The 20,765-nt window shown below is 42.0% G+C and overlaps 1 protein-coding gene across 1 annotated transcript; it reads right to left on the bottom strand.

The window, feature by feature from the left end:
* Nucleotides 1-1,491: 1,491 nt before the first annotated feature.
* NRSN1 (neurensin 1) lies at nucleotides 1,492-20,306 on the bottom strand. Its single transcript, XM_053603813.1, has 4 exons — nucleotides 20,159-20,306; nucleotides 18,330-18,420; nucleotides 12,353-12,550; nucleotides 1,492-3,211 (listed from the first exon to the last, which is right to left on the bottom strand). The coding sequence occupies exons 3-4, from the start codon at nucleotides 12,539-12,541 to the stop codon at nucleotides 2,813-2,815; spliced, it is 588 nt and encodes a 195-aa protein (XP_053459788.1). The 5' UTR covers nucleotides 12,542-12,550; nucleotides 18,330-18,420; nucleotides 20,159-20,306; the 3' UTR covers nucleotides 1,492-2,812.
* Between the last annotated feature and the right edge of the window lie 459 nt (nucleotides 20,307-20,765).

Genomic DNA, 20,765 nt, shown 5'->3' on the forward strand with positions numbered 1-20,765 from the left:
GAGCTGGGCAGATCCCAACAGACTTGGAAGCCATGAAGTAGTTGCTTACACAGCCACCTCCCATTGCATTCTGGCTTGAGCTACTGTCTGCATACTAAGTAACATTAGTTAATAAAGTTAGGGATTCTTTAACATACATGATTTTTAAAACTTCTGGAGGCCCCATTTGATAGGTGGTGTGAACAAATTAGGGACAGTAGGAACAGACAGAAATCTCTCTTTGTGGAAGCAATAGGATTAAAAATAATTAAATGAAAAGATATGTAGTTCAGAGGGGAGAGGTTAGTTAAGAGGGCTAGACTTCTAGAAAACTTGGCACTGTGAAATCTTGTCCAGTGTGTGGATGGTTTAGAAAGATTTTGGAGAGACGTGAGCAAGAGATTTCTAACCCTACAGAGCTACCATAAGATGCAGTGGCTTGCCCTGTGAGACAGCAGGCATCCAGTTAACTGTAAGTGCCCTTGCAAATGGAGGTTGCTGGATGTGTGTTAATGAGGGGGTGGGGGGAACGTCTGCATGAGGTGGGCCCATATTCCTCAAAGTTTCTTTCAATTCCAAATGTGCATGGCTTCCAGGCCAGAACCCAGTTCTGAGTTTCTTCAGCTGCAGTATCAGCACCTTCTCTACTCCGTCATGGGTTACAGATGTGTGGTTCACTTTGTTTTAGACGTTTCAAGACTAAAGGGAAGGATTGGTTAGTCAAGCAGTCAGACTGGGTCTAAGCTCTAAGACCATTCTTGCTTGCCATAACATTGGGATGTCTGCCCAACCCAGACCCAAAAATAGCTTTAAAAAATCTTTAGTCACTGTTCCCCACCCTCTAATTAAACATGGCCTGCGTTCTTTCTAAAGATCAGACTGTATTCCCCTACCACTCAGCCTCCTTCCTCCGTTTTGCTGCAATAACTCCCAATCCCTGCCTTGCGGTCTGGGACGGTCCTGACCTGAGGCCACCTCCACAAGGCCTGGGTGGAAGGCAGTGTGTGCTGGACTCCTCTCAGACCCAGCTTCTACTTTGCCTTGGCTTCTTCCAGGCCTTCATCTGAAGAATGAGGCTGCTTTTTTTTTTTTTCTTTTAATGTTTTCTCTTATGCCTTTACCCAATGTTCTCAAGCCCCCAAAGCCAGTATTTTTCATTCAGGAGGCTTTTACAAGTCAAGTTTCATTCTTAAAGATTCATTGGTACCACAAGATCGAAGCCAGCATGGACAGCTTCAAACAGGGCTGCCTGGGACACAGGCTTTTGGGCTTGTATAAGTCTGCAAACAATAAAATTCAACAGAATTTCCACAGGAAGGTGGAGAACCTGAGGAAACTGAAACAATTTTTCTACAATCTGGCTGCTGATCCTTGCCGAGGATGTTGGTTTGCCCGTGTTTTATGCTGTACTGTGCAAAATAAACACTGTGCACAAAGAGCGCTAATTGCTTCATTTATTCTCCCATTTAGCCAGGGAAATATCAGAGCTTAGTCAGCCCCAGAACGGAAAATTACATGTTGAAGAGAAAATAACCACACTGAAGGAATGACAATGCAATTCAGGTTCTGCTCGTTCACATATTTTATTTATCCAGTAGGAAGAAAAAAAAAAAAAAAAAGACAGAACTCTAAAGTGGCACAATTCTGAGAGAATACCAAGGTCACATTTTTCATTTTCCTCAGTCTAATTTAAATCCACAGATTAAATAAAGGTGCAAGGGATGAGATGAACATCTTGCTGGGGAATAAAACATCTTATTTGACAATGAAAACCCTTTTTAAGGTTAATATCTGCCCAGGGATTTCTTATTTGAAGATGGCTTACTTTTGTCTTTATAAAAAATATGACGGCCTTATATAAACTGCTGGGGTTGGATATTTAACCGTAGGTAGTATGAAGAAGCCTGCTGACTTGGTGACTTTCCAGGAGTCTAATTCTGAAATCAGAGCCACAGATTTCAGAGGTGATGAGAGCCACAAAAGTATCATTAAACACCCATGGGGGAGATACTTGATGACACGTGGCAAAAAGGAATCTCAGATGTTTGAACAGGGAGGGTCCTCAGATACTGCAGTCCAGAACTCTCATTATACTGATGGTGAAAGTGAGGCCCAGGATTGCCCTGACATCATTCAGCTAGTTGTTAGAAGGAACTCAAAATTCCTAGTTTCTAACGCAATGTTTTGGACACTGTGTAAATAGAGACTCCTAATATTAATTTCTTTGCCAAGATTCTAAAGTTGGCAATTTTAGCTTTAAAAAGAAAATCTGGAGAAAACAGCGATTTGTGGAGAATGCTGATAACTTTGTATCTAATCTCAGGAACCTCATGTTAAGATATAGTTCAAAGACTGAGATTTGGGTCAAAGTCAGAGAATTCCATGTTTCTGTGAACACACATGACAATGTCTCACACATCATGAGACAGGAATGAAAGACAGCACCACGCAGGATAGAGTAGAAAAACCAATATTAGAAAATAAAATGGTCCACGTTACTCATGGGTGGGCTGGTCTAAACTGTTCAGCACTCCCAAATAACACGGAAAATAACACAAAGTCACAAGACATGAAAGAGGTGTTGCGGAAGGCTCCTGCTGGGCACGCAGAGACACCCCTGTAAGCAGCTGGATGTGTGTGGCCGGTTGGCACACGGCATCAGCCTTTCAACAGAGCCACCTGAACTGAGCGAGTGTGAGCTCGCCCCTTAGCTGCCCATAGCGGAACACGGCCCTGGGGCGGGCCACGCCAAATCCTCGTCATCTCAAAAACTGGCCTGCTCCATTCAACCATGTGTGTAAATCAGACAGGGAGAACTGGGGTGGGAAACCCTTCAGGTTGCTGAAAGAGGCTGGACATTTTGAACCCTGGACAAGGTGACTGGAATCTTTGTTTCCCCTGGGCCTGGAGCTTTAGTAATAGGCTGGATGTGGGCCTTGATGTCTGCAATCCGCTCTTTAAACTTCTGCTGAAGGAATTTTTCTTCTTTGGAGTAGCTTTTTGCAAACACGGACATCAGCAGGCACCCTGCCATGGCTGTGCCCCCGATGCAGAAGAGAACGGCTCCTGCTAGCTTGTACATGTCAAGGGCACCATTAAACTGGATGGCATGGGTGTCAACCACCACAAAATCAGCTTCGCCAAATGCTTCAATTTTCGGGGGCACAAGAAAGCCCACTGCCAGAACAGTCAATCCAAGAATCACGAAGACTGTGCCTGAGATGAGTCCGACCTGGAGGAAGAAAACAAAAGAAGAAAGACTAAGGAAGGAGCTTGAGCTCCCTGCCGAGGCCTCAGGGGCAGGACTTGTCCTCTTTTTGAGAGAATATTCCTAGTTCCCCAAAATTGGCATGAAAACCAAGAAGGTGAAAGGAAGACTTTCCTGATTTTAATGCTAGCCACAAACTGCGGCACTGGGTCTTGATTTCTTTCATTGTTTTATTTGGTCTTCAGGAAAAGAAAAGCAGCCCAGATACCCAGAGGCAGGCCTGACTCTATCCCCGAGGCCTTCGTGTTATAGAAGCTGGCTAGGGAACTCACACGAAGCTGTTCTCTCATTGGGCACATTCAGTCTCAGAGGACATTAACACCAGGCAAACTTATCCTGTGACCCTGATGAAGACAAAACAATGCCCCTTTATCATATCTGTCTAAGCACAGACAAAAACAAAGCCATTGTGCAGACCACAAGTTACTAAACACTCCCTTCTCCTGACTCATGTGAATGACTGCTACTTCTTTACCCATTATCGCTTTAGTCTCTTGTCTGCTCTCCCTACACGTAAGATTTATGAAGACATAGAATCATAGCACTGTCCCTGACAATTCACAGTGAACTCTTGCTTCATCAGACCCTCTCCCAAATCACCCAGCTAAAGTCCACATCTTATAACACTTCCTTTTTCACAGTCTCTTACTGAAACGCTGCATATCCCCTATGGTGTCATTCTCTCTCACTGCAATGAGTAATAAACCCGACTTGTTCAGTATTACAGGTATGTTCTTGGGGGTTTTGGTTCCTTCTCTGCTTACTTGAAAAAGAGGTGGAGAGTTACAAAGACTGTGAATGTCCTCCAGCCAAAACCACCATTAGGAAATGTAGATTCCTACATTGGGTAAATCATTGGCCTAGAGATGGCTAGCTTGCAAGGTGCAGAAGCAGGGCTTAGGAGACCTTACCTCGTTCTCTCTCATAGGTAAGTATTTGGGCTGTGCTTGTGCAGATACTAACATGTGTTAAGAGTAGCAGATGGAGGTTAAACTGTATTAGCTCAAGTTCTAATGAACTGTAACATGTTGAAGACGGAAAGTGACATGGTTGAAGCACACGGATTTGGAAGGAACACAATCAAGCTGGGATTCTAACATTGCAACCTAGCACTTGAATCATAAAAGGAAAGTTACTTAAATGTTCTTGTTAACTTCCCCATCTACAAAATAACAAATGATAATAGTACCTGTTTCATAAAGTTGTTGTAAGGATGAGATGAAACCGTGCATGAAAGTACTTAGTCTTGTACCTGGCTAAGTAATACATTATAATAAGTAGCTAGTGCTATTATTGCAACCATTGCTCAGCATTTGGAATAAGGAGCAGTAAATGCTGTTATTTATTTCTAAAACACATTTTTCACTTCTTCCTGTTCCTAATTACTTTTGGTTAGAATAACAAGGCTGGGAAAATAACCAAATATAAAACACCATTTAATCTTCACTATTTAAATTGTATTTGTTTAATGAACTTATTTATTAAATTGCAGGGATAATGCACTAATAAAGGAGGCTTAGCTACTAGAAGAAAGACATGCAATAAATCCATCATCCTAGCAAAGAGAGGGTAAAGAGAACCATTATGACCTAGAACAGCAGTTCTCAACCTGTGGGTCGCGAACCCTTTGGGGGTCTCCTGCATAGCAGATATTTACATCATGATTCATAACAGTAGCAAAATTACAGTTATGAAGTAGCAACAAAAACAATTTTTTGGTTGGGGGTCACCAAAACATGAACTGTATTAAAGGGTTGCGGCATTACAAAGGTTGAGAACCACTGACCTAGAATAATACTAGATGTGCTTTTCATTAAATCCTCATGAACATCTTAGGGAGATAAGTATTTTTCTTCTCAGTTCACCTACTAGAAATAGAGGCTTATGGGGCCAAAGAGCAACAGGTGATATGACTGTGTTCTAATCCAGATCTGTGCGATCATTCTTCCAACTTTTCTTCTACCCATGATACTTCACCAGTTACTATTTTGTATATTTCCTATTATCTTTTCTTTGAACTTGAAAAAAGTTTAAGCCACCATATATGGACTAATTTCATTAATGCAATCCTGTAGAGACACTGAAACACACACACACAGAGTCTATAGGATGTCTTCTGACAAAAACAAAAAAGGAGCTATTCTACATAAAAGTACTACAGGAAAATTGGGTTGTAAAATATAACATTTTAGGTTGCTTTTTTTGTTCTAAAAACTGTGGTAAGTACATTCACCTTTCAAGACTAACCATTATTTATAACTTAAGAAATGACTCACAACAGAAAATTCTGAATGCACAGCTAAATTAATTTAAATATCCATGGTGACATGCTTCCTATGTGACTAAATTACCTCCTTCTTTAAGAACTGGCACTAATTCTCAAAAATTGAGGGCAGCAAAACTGTATCCATTTTAGTTTCTGAGGTTCCGCCGAGCCAGTGGGGCCAAGGCTCTCTGTCTTGCGTTTCTGTCTTGGCTCCTCACTGCTCTGATTCCAGCCTGACACTCAATAAATAGTCCTGACTGAGTAACTGAAACCACCAGACTGCTGAACACACAGCCAGGTGACTGATTCTGGGAGTGATCTTCTCCTCAGCTGAGCAGTGCTTTCGATGAAAATCCACTCTTGGACTATCACTCAGAAGCTAAAAGCCAAAGCATGGCTTGCAGATGGCAGAACTCCTGCTCGCTTTAAGAACTGGCAAGTGGCTATCCCCACTGAGCCTTCTCCTTTTTCTCACTTATGTCTGAGGATCACAGGCAGGCCCTGCCATCTGCAGTGGGGAGGACAGTGTGGTGAACAGCTGACTTAAGGATTCTGAAGGTGCAAGTCTAACAAGGATCTCCCAGGGCTGTGCTTGCTGAGGGATTCTAAACCTATTAATGTGTGGGAGGGAGAGCTTGGGACAGCAGGCAATGATGGACTCTAGAACAGGCTGCTTTTTAACTTCACTCAGAGTATAGTGGCGGTGAGGAGGCCAGGTTGGATACATTAGCTTAATCCTGGTACTCTGCTGGTGTACTGGAAGGAATAAAAATTTGGGGAGCGATTCCATATTGTATAGTAAAAATTGTCTCTGAAGTTGAAGTGGTCCCACGTCTAAGAGAAAGAGGGCTCTGCTAAACTGAGAGCATAAACAAATTGCAGAGGTTGTTTAAGGGACTGAGGAAGCAAAGCAGCTCTTTTTAGGGCCACACAGAAGAGCTGGGACGCTGCAGGGAGGGTCCTCCAGACGCGGTAGAGCCGCCCGGGACCTTAGGGTGGTGAGGTCCACCCTGTGGCGGGAGATTTGAAGGATCTCTCCAGGACATGACAACCCATCAAAGCAGCAACAAGGACAGTTTTGTTTTGTTTTGTTTTGTTTTTTTTCTGGCCAGGGCTGGGTTCGAACCGCCACCTCTGGCATGTGGGGCCAGTGCCCTATTCCTTTGAGCCACAGGCACCACCCCAAGGACAGTATTTGTGTTGGGACTTCTGATGACTCTCTTTGCTGTGGTGAAGATATGTGAAAACTCAGTCCTTTGCCAATGGAAAGGAGAACTGGATGGGGCTTGGGAGGGGGGCTTGGATTCCAGAAATTCTACTAGTGGGGGCTACAAGCTAGAGCCAGCTGTCATTTTGACCAATATCCTCTTAGTTGTAGCTCAGAGAGCTGATGAGCTCTGAAAATGCGGTTTACTCCGACAGACAGAGCTGGCAGCGGCGGCGATGCAGCTATGCAGGCCGAGAGGCGGCAGTAATGGCTGTTGGAAGCAAGCACCCGCGTGCCTGGGAAGAACAGTGTGGGGTGTGGGGAGGCTGGGTGGTGCTACATGTAAAAGGTGTCACCTGGGTTAGAGGAAATTTAGGGGGAGTACATCAGGAGTGAGACTGGCTTTGTCTTCTTCATCAGCCCTGAGGGCTGTGCTGACCTCTTCTTAGCAGGACCTGAGCTCTGAGTGGTGACATCTGCCCGCAGCAAGGCAAGACTCTGGCGCCCGACACCGAACTGTACAAAGCAAGAATTGATGCCCAGAGAGTGTCCAGGTCGGCCCACATGTCTGGCCTCTCAGTCTTCCCAGCACCCCTTCACCCGGGTGGTGAAATCACATCAGCTCTTCCACCTTGCAAAGACTCCTTCTTCCCTCCTGCACGTGAACATGCAACTGCCTCCATCTTCAAAAGCTATTCTAGAACCCTGCATCACTCTCTAAGTACTGCTGGGGAGCCTTCCTACCCTTGACAGCCAAGTTCAATCCTCTACGATTTCCTTGAAACTGCCTTTTCCGAGGTCACTAAGGACATCTTAATGATCAAATGCAATGCGATTTTTCTTTCTTTATCTCACTTAAATATTCTATAGTTCTTGATATTACACACTGATGCTTTCTTGAAATCCTTCCCTGTGGTTATTTCTGACACACTCTTCTGTTTGTATCTTTACCTCTAAACAATTTGCCCTCAACCTGTTTTGCCAGATGTTCTTCACAAGTTGTGGTGTTCTCCAGGAGTCCACTCTCAACCCCTACCTCTTCTTATTCGATACGTTTTCTCAAGCTTATTCGATATGTTAATCTGAAGCTGCAGCTTCAACTCCCACCTATGACTCCCAAACCTCTTGGATCTCCCTCCTGAGCTTTAGACCATATTTCTGACAGCCAATAGGAGGATCTGTGCAAAATATCCTAACTGTTCCACAAACCCGAAATATCCAAAATGGTGCTCTGGAACTTCCCAGTTTCTCTATTTTTTGTGTTCCTTCCCTCTACTCATTCACAGAGTCCTTCCTCACTGGCACAGGCTCAGAGAAGCAGTCTTCCTGTGTATGAGTGTTTGCTTGTGACTGTGAGACATTTAATATTTTTCCCTCACTGTACTCAGTCTGAAGGTCATGGAGAGATCTCTATTACACAGCCCTTCAAGGTCTTCTGTGGTCTGCTCTTGTATGCATTCCCAGGTTCAATGCCTAATCCCTCTTCTCCAACTTCTAAACATTTACCCCAGGCATACTGGACTATCTACAGCCCCCTGAACATGCCACACTCCCCCACAACTCTCAGCTCTTGCAATGCTTTTTCTTCATTGGGATAATTGTTCAAAGGCATCTCCACTGTGGCGCCACCTCTTCCTTGGGCTGCATGAGGTACCCACTTCTCCCTGCCCCCCAATCCCATGTTCCCAGTAAGTACTACTACCCTTTTTCCCCAAAAATAAGACATCCTCCGAAAATAAGAACTACTTACAGGAAAGATAAGAGGTCCCCTGAAAATAAGACGTAGCGCATCTTTGGGAGCACACCTTAAAATAAGACACTGTCTTATTTTCGGGGAAACAGGGTAGCACTTGTCACTACTCAACATGGCAACATTTAGTATGGAATTATAACAATCTGTGTGCATGTCCACCTCTCCTATTTGAGTCTTAACTCCTTCAGGTCAAGGATTGTATCTCGTTCAGAGGTGAAGACTCGCCCCTTATTCACATCTGATAATTTTTTTTTTTTTTTTAATTTGGCCGGGGCTGGGTTTGAACCCGCCACCTCCGGCATATGGGACCGGCGCCCTACCCGCTGAGCCACAGGCGCCGCCCGCTTATTCACATCTGAATCCCAGAGCCAACCATGTAGCCTAGTGCAGGGTGGACAAATAAGCATTTGTATAAAGAAAGACTAGCACTGGGAAATAGCTGTTATGGAGATGCCTGTGATAGAGCAAAGATTCTAACTCAGACCAATTTGATTCCAATCTCTGTTCTCTTTAAGCCTTACCAAGCCACCTGCTGAGAAGGAGCTGGCTCCAGGGCAGAGTACTGTGATCACAGCCCCCAGGGAGAGACCAGCTTGGCCCTAGCAACCCTACAGTGCAAGGGGTTAGAGGGGAAGCCAGTAATTTGAACCACCTACAGATACAATTTGAATGAAAGAAAAAACATTAAAAAGAATCACAATGGAAACATAAGCATAACTGGCATCTTTTTCTATATTGGTACAAGGCATTTCATAAACCCACAAGAAGGAATTCACTCATGTTCCCTAGGAGGAAGCCCGCAGAACAGTTGGCTTTTCCCTTGGTAGAGATGAGTGTCCAAGACGGTGACTTCTCAGGCTATGCAGGTTCACACAAGGCTTCTATGCTCTACAGTTAGAATGTGAATCTAGGACTTGGATTTTTGCTGGAGTATAATCTCTATAAGGCCATGGACTTTTGCCCGTTTTTTCTCGGAAGTAGGCCCAGCACAACAAGGAATAAATATTTTTGCATCTTGTTTGTGTAAAATAGAAGGGAGAAAATATAGAAATCTGAATAGTGGGGTTGGTAATTTACTGTGAGTTCTTTGTTCTAAATCCATAACTATGTTTTATTTGATGGGTTTATAGCTTCACAAATCACATAGCAACTGGTGCTTTGGATACACATGAATGCTTACAATATTCTGTATGTCAGTGGCATTTTAGGTTCTTGGCACAATAAATTTGTCAGGCAATTTTTTCTTCTGACAACAGGGAAATAACCACCCACTCATCTAGGTAAATACAAGATGTGCCAAACTTGGCTATGCATTTCATTGGCCCAGGCCAGTAAGGATTCATCAGAGGTGAAATTTCTACCAGGCAAGGACACTGAGTTGACCAATTCTGATTACAGAGTATGTGACAATAGTATGATTTTTTTTTTTCCCCAGACATAGTCTTACTATGTCGCCCTCTGTAGAGTGCTGTGGTGTCACAGCTCACAGCAACATCAAACTTTTGGGCTTAAGTGATTCTCTTGCCCCAGCCTCCCCAGTAGCTGGGATTACAGGTGCCTGCCACAATGTCTGGCTAATTTTTTTTTGTCGTTGTTGCTGTTGTTGTCATTGTTGTTTAGCAGGCCCAGGCTGGGTTCAAACCCACCAGTCCTGGTGCATGTGGCTGGCGCCCTAACCAGTGAGCTATGGGTGCCAAGCCAATTGTACGATTTTGAATTAACACAGGTCTTGGATAATCCACGTTAACAACTGTATTACCCAACATTTTACTTATTAACTAAATTTCTAGTTTTATTTCCATTTTAGAATTCAGAGCTCCATGCAGCATCCAGTAATAGTAATTAATATAAGCAATGCTTATCAAGTTCATACCAGACATTATTTTAAGCTCCATGTAAATGTTATCTTACTTAATTCTCACAACTTTTATGTGGCATGTATGCTATGCATCACTTTTAGAGGCCCATTAAAGTCAATTTGCCCAAGGTTGGTTACAGAGCTATTAACAAAAAAGCTGGGATTTGAACTCACGTAGTCTGAGGTCAGAATCCATACTCATAATTATTATGCTATAGTACCTCTTGTTACACCATATTGTTGATAAATTGCAAGTTTATGTTAATAAATTGCAAGTTATTGCAAGTTTTTTGGAAACTTTTTGGAGAAGCACTGACTCTTAGAGCTGGAGAAGAACTCAGACACCATCAATAGCCGCATCTTCTAAGTTTCACTTCCTAAAGCCTTCTTTTCTCGGTTACCAATTGTTAGAATGTCCCAATACCCTCTTCTCTTCTGTGCCTATGTTCTCTTCCTGGATGATCTCAGAAACCTGGTGCCTTCTATAGATTGCATGTGTCAATAACACCCAATCCATGAGCTTCAGACTGGCATGTTGTAATTGCCACTAGAGAGCTCGACCTGGATGTCTAACAGGCGTCTCCAATATAACATGACCAAAGTCAAGCTCTTGGTTCCTTACCCATAATTTTCTTCATCCTAGTAAATTATAATACTATTCACTAAATAACTTAGCCTGCAGGTCTTGGGGTCATGCTTGATTTTTTAAAATCTCATGTGCCACATCTAATTCACCAGCATGTCCTGGACAGCTTGGCCTTCAAACTCTGTGCTATATCTCACTACTTTTCATCATCTCCATTGACACCACCCTAATCTAAGCCATGAGCATCTCTTGCCTCGGTACTTTAATAGCCTCTAAATCAATCTAGCTGCTTCTGCCCTTGTTCTTTATCATTTGTTTTCTGTACACTAGCGAGAACAATCCTGTTAAAATACCAGCAGACCATGTTACTACTCTGCTGAATATCTTCAGGTGGCTTCCCACGTCTCTCAGGGTAGAAGCCCAAATCCTCCCTATTGTCCACACGGTGCTACATAAATCATCTGTGCCCTGTTATTTTTCTAAATTCGTTGCCTGACCCTTTTCTCACTCCACTCCAACTAGACTGAACTTCTTGTTCTTTTTCAAAAATACCAAACTTGTTTCCATTTCAGAGCTTTAGGACTAACTATTTTCCTAACCTAGATAACTTTATGGTCTGTTCCCTTGGCTTATTCTGGTACTTGCTCAAGCGGCATCTCCTCAGAAAGGCTTTTACCATCATCAGCATATCTGAAGGGAGTCTCCATCACTTCCTTCCTCTTAACCTGATTCATTTCTCTTTACAGCACTTACCACCACCCAACATTCTATCTACCATGTGTTTCCTTTGTTTGTTTACAGTGTGTTTCCCATGATAGATTGTAAGTTCCATGAGGGAAGGGACTTTTTCTTCTCTTGGTTGCCATTTTTTAATCTGCAGCACTTTGGACCCACTTGGCACAGAGCCAGAAGCTCACTACTTGCCTGTTGAATGACTAAATACATAAGGCAGTGAGGCTCCTTCATGGGAGGAAGCTGAGGCTCAGTGGATCACACACTGGTGAAGGCAGAGCTGGGACAGGGACCATTGTATTGTACCTCAGCATTAACTGTCTCTGAATATCTAATTGTTTCTTTTTAATAATTGTTGCAACATGTCAAATGATACTTCTTAAGCCTGTTACAGAAAGAGTATAATGTTTTGCCTATGGATAGCTTCATAGTTAGTGAACTTAGTGACACATTATTAACAGTAGCAAAAATAGGAATATGACAAATGCACCTATTTATGTTTAACCTGCTCATCAGCAATTGTACTGTGCTTGGAGGCTTTCTTTGGTCCAAGATTCTCCTTTCTTAAGGGAAGAAAAATGCATTTAGTATCACCAGGAGTGATGCATACACAGGGAGTACCAAACCTCTCAGTTCTCTATAGCTACAGTATTTACCATATCCTGTAATCTATTTTCTGAGTAGATATATACTCTTTCCTTACCTTCCAGAATACTGAGCTCCACCTGTTAGGTGATCTCTGGATCTGGAAATCATCCTCATACTCCCAGATGGAGGCAGTACAGTCCTCATAAAACTGGTGTAGGTAGGACCGGACTCCGTAGCGCTGGTGCCCGCCCTCGGCTGCAGGCTGTGCCTGTCTGGACCCACAGACGTTACCGCAAGAACTCATCTTTCCCAGCTGAAATGACAGCATCCACAGGGGTCAGCCTCCTGGCCTTTGACCTCAGGATCAAAAATCAGCAAAGGTGGGAACCAGTCTGGGCAATGTCAGCCTCTTTGAACAACACTCTTCTTAAAAGACATTATTAAAGACCTTTCTTTCTTATATGCCATTCCCCTTTTCTCTTTAATGCAAAATTATTACCTCAAATACTGGATAGATTAACTAGAATTGGTTCTCCATAAATGTAATGCACTAAACAGCACAGCTGATTTAAATTATGCAAAAATTTAAGCACGAGGCACACAAGAAGTGGCAACAAAGTAGCTGAGATTTTTCACTGACTTGACAAGAAATCTTTAATCTCTTTGAATTCAATAGTCTTTGCATTTACATGTTCAGGGATTAGACAGGCACTCTCCCTGGCTAGAGATGGAATTTGTCTTGGACTGTCCTCTCAGATTCTTCACCATGTTCCCCTGTGGAATCTACATGGTGTTATTCTTAGCAGTTGCTCTTCCCTCTCAGAGCTCTTGCATCTTCCTCTAACATTTTAACTAATTGTCAAGTTGTATAGAAGCTCCATTAAAAACCTGCTGAGCCATTTAAACCTCATGCTTTATTAATCACAAATGGCTTGGCCTGTAATTTCCATCTCACTAACTGTAGCACCATATAAATCTGTCATTATTTGTGGATATACCTGTGCATGTGTGTGTTTAGAGTATAATATGTAGAGTAGATCCAGCTTTCTGTTTTTTTTTTTTTTAACAAAGTATCTAATATAAATAAGAGTTCGAAGAATTGTTGAAACTATGCCCTGGGTGGGCTGCTTGGGGTTTTACTTCTTTAAGATAGAAATTCCAACTTCATTTGCCCTAATTAATACCCTCAGAGAGAGGCATTAATATGGATTTGGTTATCAATTCATGATTTTTTAAAAAGGGGGAGTTACTGAGGGGCAGTCATTTTAGTGAGTAAGGGAAGGGTATTTTCAGTTATCCTATGGTTTTCTGAATTTATATAAGCAAATAAGTGTGCAGCTGGGTATGTGAAATACTTGTTTGGATTTTTTTCAATGATGCTTTAAATGGTTTTCCTCCCATGGACGTGCTCCATATGTAACAAAGTGATAAACAATATGGAAAGTTATTTTCTCATTGAACCAGGTTTTCTCTCTCTCTCTCTCTCTCTTTTTTTTTTTTGTAGAGACAGAGTCTCACTTTACTGCCCTCGGTAGAGTGCCGTGGCATCACACGGCTCACAGCAACCTCCACTCTTGGGCTTATGTGATTCTCTTGCCTCAGCCTCCCAAGCAGCTGGGACTACAGGCGCCCGCCACAACGCCCGGCTATTTTTTGGTTGCAGTTTGTCCGGGGCTGGGTTTGAACCCACCACCCTCAGTGTATGGGGCCGGCGCCCTACTCACTGAGCCACAGGCGCCGCCTGAACCAGGTTTTCTCAGGGCTTGGGGTATAATCTAGGCCAAAGGGGCATATTAACTATTTCTAATTACTCTTCAAGAAACCAGCTAATAATGTTTATCTACAAGAGAATATAATCTACAGTTCTATTGAATGTCTTTATGTGGCCAATTAGTTTGGTTGGACAGAATCACGGGGCTAAAATCAATGTTGATAGAGAAAGGCAGCCCATGGGCACCAAGTGAACCCATGCACTTAAGAACATCTTGTAAACATGTGCCCAAGGCCACAAATGAGTTTTGGTTAGAAAATGCGGTCAAATTGAGGAAAACATGGCCCTGATCTTAGAAAAATGATGGAAGCAGGTGATTATCTTTTTAACTGTTGGCCAATATTTCATTCAGTGCCCATGCCTTTTTGCCTTGTCAGGCATAGCTACCACCTAAAGAAACAACCCAGGAAGAAAGTGCAAGGAGGCAAAAGTAGGAGTCTTATTTCCTATATAAGGAATAATAATATTCAGAAGGATATTATTTCATGAAAAGTCAAACTTTCAGATGTACTTTGCCTGATTCGAGCAGCAAAGTCTGACAGATCAAAAGAACATTAACCTAGTTTTTATATTTTAAGTGCCAGGATGATCTCTTCAGTACCTTCTGTTTAATGTTTGCACAATGAAGATGATTAATAAGAGCCTATTACCATTGGTACACAAGCAGAATGATTATAAAGGCACTTTTCTTTTAAGATATTCTAATAAAAATTTTGGTCAAGGGGAGATGTGATCAGTATTACTAAGTCTGCTTTGTCATTGAGGAAACTGAGGCATGGAAAAATCATCTACTAAAGGTTACACCGTGAGTCAGGGAGCAGATGAAAGATGACAACTAATACAATAAGCAAAACTATGGGCTGAATCATGAACTTGCACAGTCAGAACCACCTCATCTAAATATATATTTTCAGGTTTTCTATAAGGCATCAGAGACTTTAACATGAAAACAGGACACAAATCGAGGTAATATGAATTTTAAACATCTCTCAGGGCAACAGTAAGAGTTATTTTCCTTAGATGCCGAAGTCGTTCTGTCTCAAGATTGAGCTTTGATGCAGAGAAGGACCTTGGGACATACTGTAGTCATTTCCTGCATAGCTTGTTCCCAGCACCCCAGGTTACATGTTCCTGCTTTATAGGACTTAGTTGTCCAACTTTGTTAAACATAAGATGGGTAAAATCCTAAAAGAGATAGAAAGTGTCCTAAATGTTTTTGAACCTGAGCGATTGAAGGCTCTACTTTAAGTCATGGATTTTTAGTGATGTTAGATGTACTCCGAAGAGGAAATCCCAAAGGGCCTTACTCTCTCCTCCAGAAGCACAGAGCATGAACAAGAACTTGGCCTATTTTGTACCAATCACACAGACTAGAGAATGGACTTGAATGCTAGTTTTTGATCTGTAATTTACTGGTCCTAGGGTTTCAGACAAGGATGTTAACCTCTCTGGGCTATGGTTTCATCATCCTTAGAATAAGATGAGACAGATTAACCTCTAATTCCTTCTGGGTGTAGCTTTTCAGGATTTTTTTTGCTATAACTCTATGGAATTAGTCAATTACTGTTTGTTGGGCAAAGAACTAGGTTTACTGACTTCCCACCTCCTTCCATACACGCATTAATTGTTAGTCTCAGATTCTTACTTCAGTTTAAAGTGATACAAGTGGATAGTTAGGTTACTTACTTGCTACTAAGTAGACTGAATGTTTGTTTGTATATTGTTTATTTAACAAGTTCCTTTAATGTCATGTATGTTGTCTCTGAGGGTCTGAGAAGTTTCAGACATTTCCCCAAACTTAGAACTAGTTGTAACTAGAGCAGAATGATCACTGGGAAGAACACAAGAATTTTAAAATATAACATATTAAGAGTCAGGGTTTTGGACCTACACAATCTCAAGAGAGTTATATGCCTCATAAGGATGCCAGGAACTTTTTGTCCCAATACAGAGCATATTACAGTTATTTGAAACCTACTTGTTTAATTGATGCCACGGTATTATAAAAAAAAAGACATGTGAGGTCATTTCCTAAAGTCACTTTGAAAGCTGAGCAATTATTAAACTAGATAAAATGAACTAGCATTGAAACAGAAAAGGCTTTTTAGCTTGGCTCAGTATTTACTTTATGAGCAAGATTTCATGAGAATTCTGATGTCTGTACTTCAATAGCTGTAGTAGCAACAGCAACAATGGTAATGTTAAATCTATGGCTGTTGTTAAGCAACAGATCCTGGAGGGCTCCTTTCTTTAGAGAAAGCCTTATCTCAGGAGGTACATGAAAGAGAGGGTGCATAAAAACACTACGTGGCATTGTATTTAAATTAGTCTACATTATTAGTCATTTCAGGAATGTTCTGGTTGCGTCCTCCCTACCAGCATGGTTATGATGGATGCACAAGCAACTTTTGTGTGTAGTGCTTTGGTCATTTATGAAGAAGATATGTCATTCTTCCTAGGTGCTGATAAGTGAGGATCCATCTCTTTTTATAATCTGTCCATAACAACTGTCTCAATTGCATGTACAGTTACACTTTTTTTTTCTTTTTTGAGACTGAGTGTCACACTCTTGCCCTGGGTAGAGTGCTATGGTGTCACAGCTCACAGCAACCTCTAACTCCTGAGTAGCTGGGACTACAGGTGCCCACAACAACACCTGGCTAGTTTTTCTATTTTTAGTAGAGATGGGTCTCACTCTTGCTCAGGCTGGTCTTGAACTCCTGAGCTCAAGCAATCCATCTGTCCCAGCCTCCTAGAGTGCTAAAATTACAGGTGTGAACCACCACCTGGCCCAACATTAAACATTAAATGAATATTGTCTTATTACCAACATAGCACACCTATCATACCCTGGAGACCAGACCAAGGAAAGGTGAACATTGTCCTGTAGCTCCCTCCCAAATTATCTGAGAGGCTTTCTACAATCATTATATCTAAATATCAGCCATCCTTCATTTTTTATTCCCTTGTGCAGACTCTCTTCTCTTCATTGCACTTGTCATTGCCTGATAGTCCATGTGTGGTTTATTTGCTTGTGATCTGATAGACCATATGCATGCTGATAAGCTCCATTGGGCAGGGACTCCTGTTCTGTTTACCACTTTAATCTCCAGTACTTTGCAAGTTCTAAGCACAGAGTTTTTCATGGGTTGGTATAAAGATGATGGCCTGAGTTTGTCATTCTTCCTTTCTTTCAATGTTTTTAAAGCACTAACTGTGTGCCAGGTACCTGTGAGATAAATAATGTTTACAGAGATGAGTGGGGCAAAGTCTGCTCTTACTGCACTCTTAAATTAGAAGGACATGCTCAGGAAGCAATAAATGCAACGAAATGAGCAGCACGAAGAGGTGTTCACAACGGGAGGGAGTACAAATGCTGAGAATCCCATGAATAGTTCCTTTATGAGGCAAACCCTCGTATGTGCTACTGTAATCTCTACATGTGCTGAAACACTCGTATCAATTTTTTGTTTGAAATTTGAATTGAAGTCTAATATATGCAGTTATATTTTATTTTATTTTACAAATATTCACAGCAATGAAAACAGAATTAAACCTTTATGCCTCATGACACTCTAAGGACATCAGAGACATTATATTATTTGTCTTTGTGGTCTTCCTGAGAGAAAAGAGAAAGCAAATTGAGGCACAGAAAGGATGAGTGTTTTCCCATGGCTATAAGTGTGAGTCAGGCACCGGCCTTCAAAATATTACTCAATTTTTCATACTGCTTTTGTCTCCAATAAAATAACTCTGAGATAATGAGAGTGAAGTTCCCATTAGAGCCACTTTTTCACAAGGCCAGTGCTGCAAGAGACAAGGTATAGGGACAGAGACGATCTACATCACTTATCCAACACCAAACCAAAAGGTCAATTCACTTAGAAGACTCAGCTACACTCACAGTAGAAGCAGGAAGGCATGAAAGCCTGCTAATAGCTTTTTCACTTTTAAATCAGGCATTCTGGAATTATAAGCATGAACTTGAAACTTGAAATATGTTTCTACCAATGGATCATTTCAGAGACATTTTATTTGGAGGGAGACAGTGTAGTGATTATGGCTCTATATTATGAGCTTTGTAAAATCCTCCCAGTGAATATGTAGCCACTTTTTAGAAGATAAGGAACGATCTTCAATTATCTTATCCACTATCAATTACTTTACTCTTTCACGATATATATTTTTTAGTAAAGTACATAAAATACAAAACCGAACAGAGAAGAGAACAAGAATTCATATTCTCTTTTAATTTCTTCTTTATCTACAGATAGACCAGGAGATGCTTATGAATCTCCATGTGACGAAGTTTGAGTCTTACCTTTGAAATCCTCCTCCTCCTCTTCTTCTTGTTTACTCTTTGACCTTTCTTTTTAATGGGACATTCTTAAATCTTATTTAAGAAAAAATCTCTGCAAAATGTAATACAGATTAACATCAAAATGTCATAAACCATTCATATACCTTATAAAGAGTAATTTTAATATTGACCAAAATATTGGCAAAGAACTTCTTGTTCAAGAAGAGAGAGAGTTTTTAAGAAAACAAAAGTATAACATATTTTATAACTTGTTAATGGGCTTTTAATGTAACTTATAGAGTAAATGAGATGACACAAACAAAAGAGCTTTGTAAACCATAATACATTATACAAATGCTATTCTTTTTGATGCAACTATATTCCATGAGGTTAGTAATAAATGCCAAGTACAATTATCCATTTGTATTTTATAAATTTCAAGTAAAAAGGTTGCTAGCTTCCTAGATATTCTAGAATTAATCTTTTCTGATGCTTTTTCCACCATGTTGTAAAATACATGAGTCTTAAAATCATTATATTTTCTGATATGTTTGCATGCATTTTACAATTAGTAAAGCTCTTTGGATGATTTACTTATTAGGCTGAGTTTTACTCCTATATCCATTTTCTTTCTATCACAATCATTTTACTTTTCATCTGCTTAAGAAAAGCAGGTGCCCATGCAAAATTTAATTAAAAAGCCATTGCCAACTATAAGGCTATTGGTTTCCTCATTTCTCTAGTCATATGAAATAAAATAATAATGGGGGCCATGTTTTTCAGGAAATTGTTAATAATTCTTTCTAATGAACAGATCCGCACTTATTTGCAGGAGAACCTGAAGACATGAAGTGAGTAATCGTAGCTGAGGCCTGACAAACTGTTTTCAGCATTTCCAGGGTCGGTCTATATAGACTACAGCCAAACCTCCAAAACCCATTTTTCATCCCCCCAAATTTTCTGAGTGGTATGTGAGCAGATTTTGGGGAAAGAAGCAAACTGTTTTAGGATCCTGGATGTGCATAAGCAAAGAAAAGCAAGCCAGCCATAGGTCATTACATTCACCACATTCTCCTATCTTTCCTCTCTTGTCTCTCTGAGTTTAATTTCCCTTCTTTCCATCTGTCCTTGCCCCATTTTCTCTTAAGAAATCGATTCCACACATGCCCTTCACCAAAGGCTGGCCTGGTCTGGAGTCCAAGGAGCTCTCCAAGGTTCTGAAAACATTTCTGCCACAGAGCCAAGAACCAATCAAGCAAATACCAGCTGTTAAATTCCAGCTCTGTTTTCTTTGAGGTCACGACCAGGTCTGACCCTCACCCTAATGTCCCTTTCTAACAACACAAAGACCTAGGTCCTAAGATCACAGCAAAGCACTCACCCCCTTTCAGGCATGGCAAAGGAATAGGGAGGCTAGGGGGGCTGGGTGGGGGCTTGATTTTGCCTGGAAAATAAATCAAAACAGTTTTCTAAACTCCAAATACTTGTGTTTTAGTTTCACCTAATATACAACTTTTCTTGTCTCAAAGGAAGAAAACTCTCAAGTTTAAGCTATACACCACCCAAATTCTTATATAACACAGACCACAAACCACCAAAGCATGGAGTGGGCCCCCTCTAATTTGTATGCTTTCACAGATTTTAATACGTATAGATTTTTGTTGAGATTTGTGCTCCTATCATAAGCATGAATGGATATTGTATGAGAGAGAGAGAGAGAGAGAGAGAGAGAGAAAGAAATTTGTGCGTAAGGAGGGAGGGCGGAAAGAGAGGAAGGGAGGAGAGGGACACCTGGAGAGAGGCATCTGGGGCATACAGAGCCACCTCCCCTGGACTCCATGTAGCTTTACCTGCCCCCTCCGATCCCCTGACCCGTCGAGCAAGTGCAGCTAGCTTAGCCGCAGATCTCTCGCTGGGGTCCCATCGCTGCCGCCGCCGCCGCCGCGGTCACTGCCGCTCCGCCTCGTGGAGCTCAGCCTGCCGGTGATTGACAGCCGGCGTCCCGCGTGCCCGCGCACCCAGGCCCGCGCAGCCGCCGCCGCGGCCGGAGGGGCGGGCCTACGGCGAGTGGGCGGGGCGAGCGGTCCTGCGCGCCTGCCCCCCTTCCTGCCAGCTCCCTAGGTCGGCTGTTCCCCGGGAAGGGGGCAGGCTCGCTGCAGGGCTGGTGCTGGGTACTGCTGAAGCTCCTCAGGGCGAGCACCATCTCTGCCTGTCTGGTTTGTCCATCGCTTTCTGCTCTTGCCCAGGCCGCAGGAGACACAATATACAGTCACTGGTTGCTTAACGACCAGAACAAAGATGTGTTTTGAGTCCATCCTTAGTCTTTAGGCGATTTACACTAGTGCTACACGTTACATGAAGTGCACGTCCACAGACCTGGGTGATGTAGCCTACCGCTCCTATACAAGTCTATACGGCGTGTAACTGCGCCGAAAACGGTGAACACTTGCAACAATA

The sequence above is a fragment of the Nycticebus coucang genome, chromosome 9 (genome assembly GCF_027406575.1).
Source record: "Nycticebus coucang isolate mNycCou1 chromosome 9, mNycCou1.pri, whole genome shotgun sequence".
Taxonomy (NCBI): Eukaryota; Metazoa; Chordata; class Mammalia; order Primates; family Lorisidae; genus Nycticebus; species Nycticebus coucang.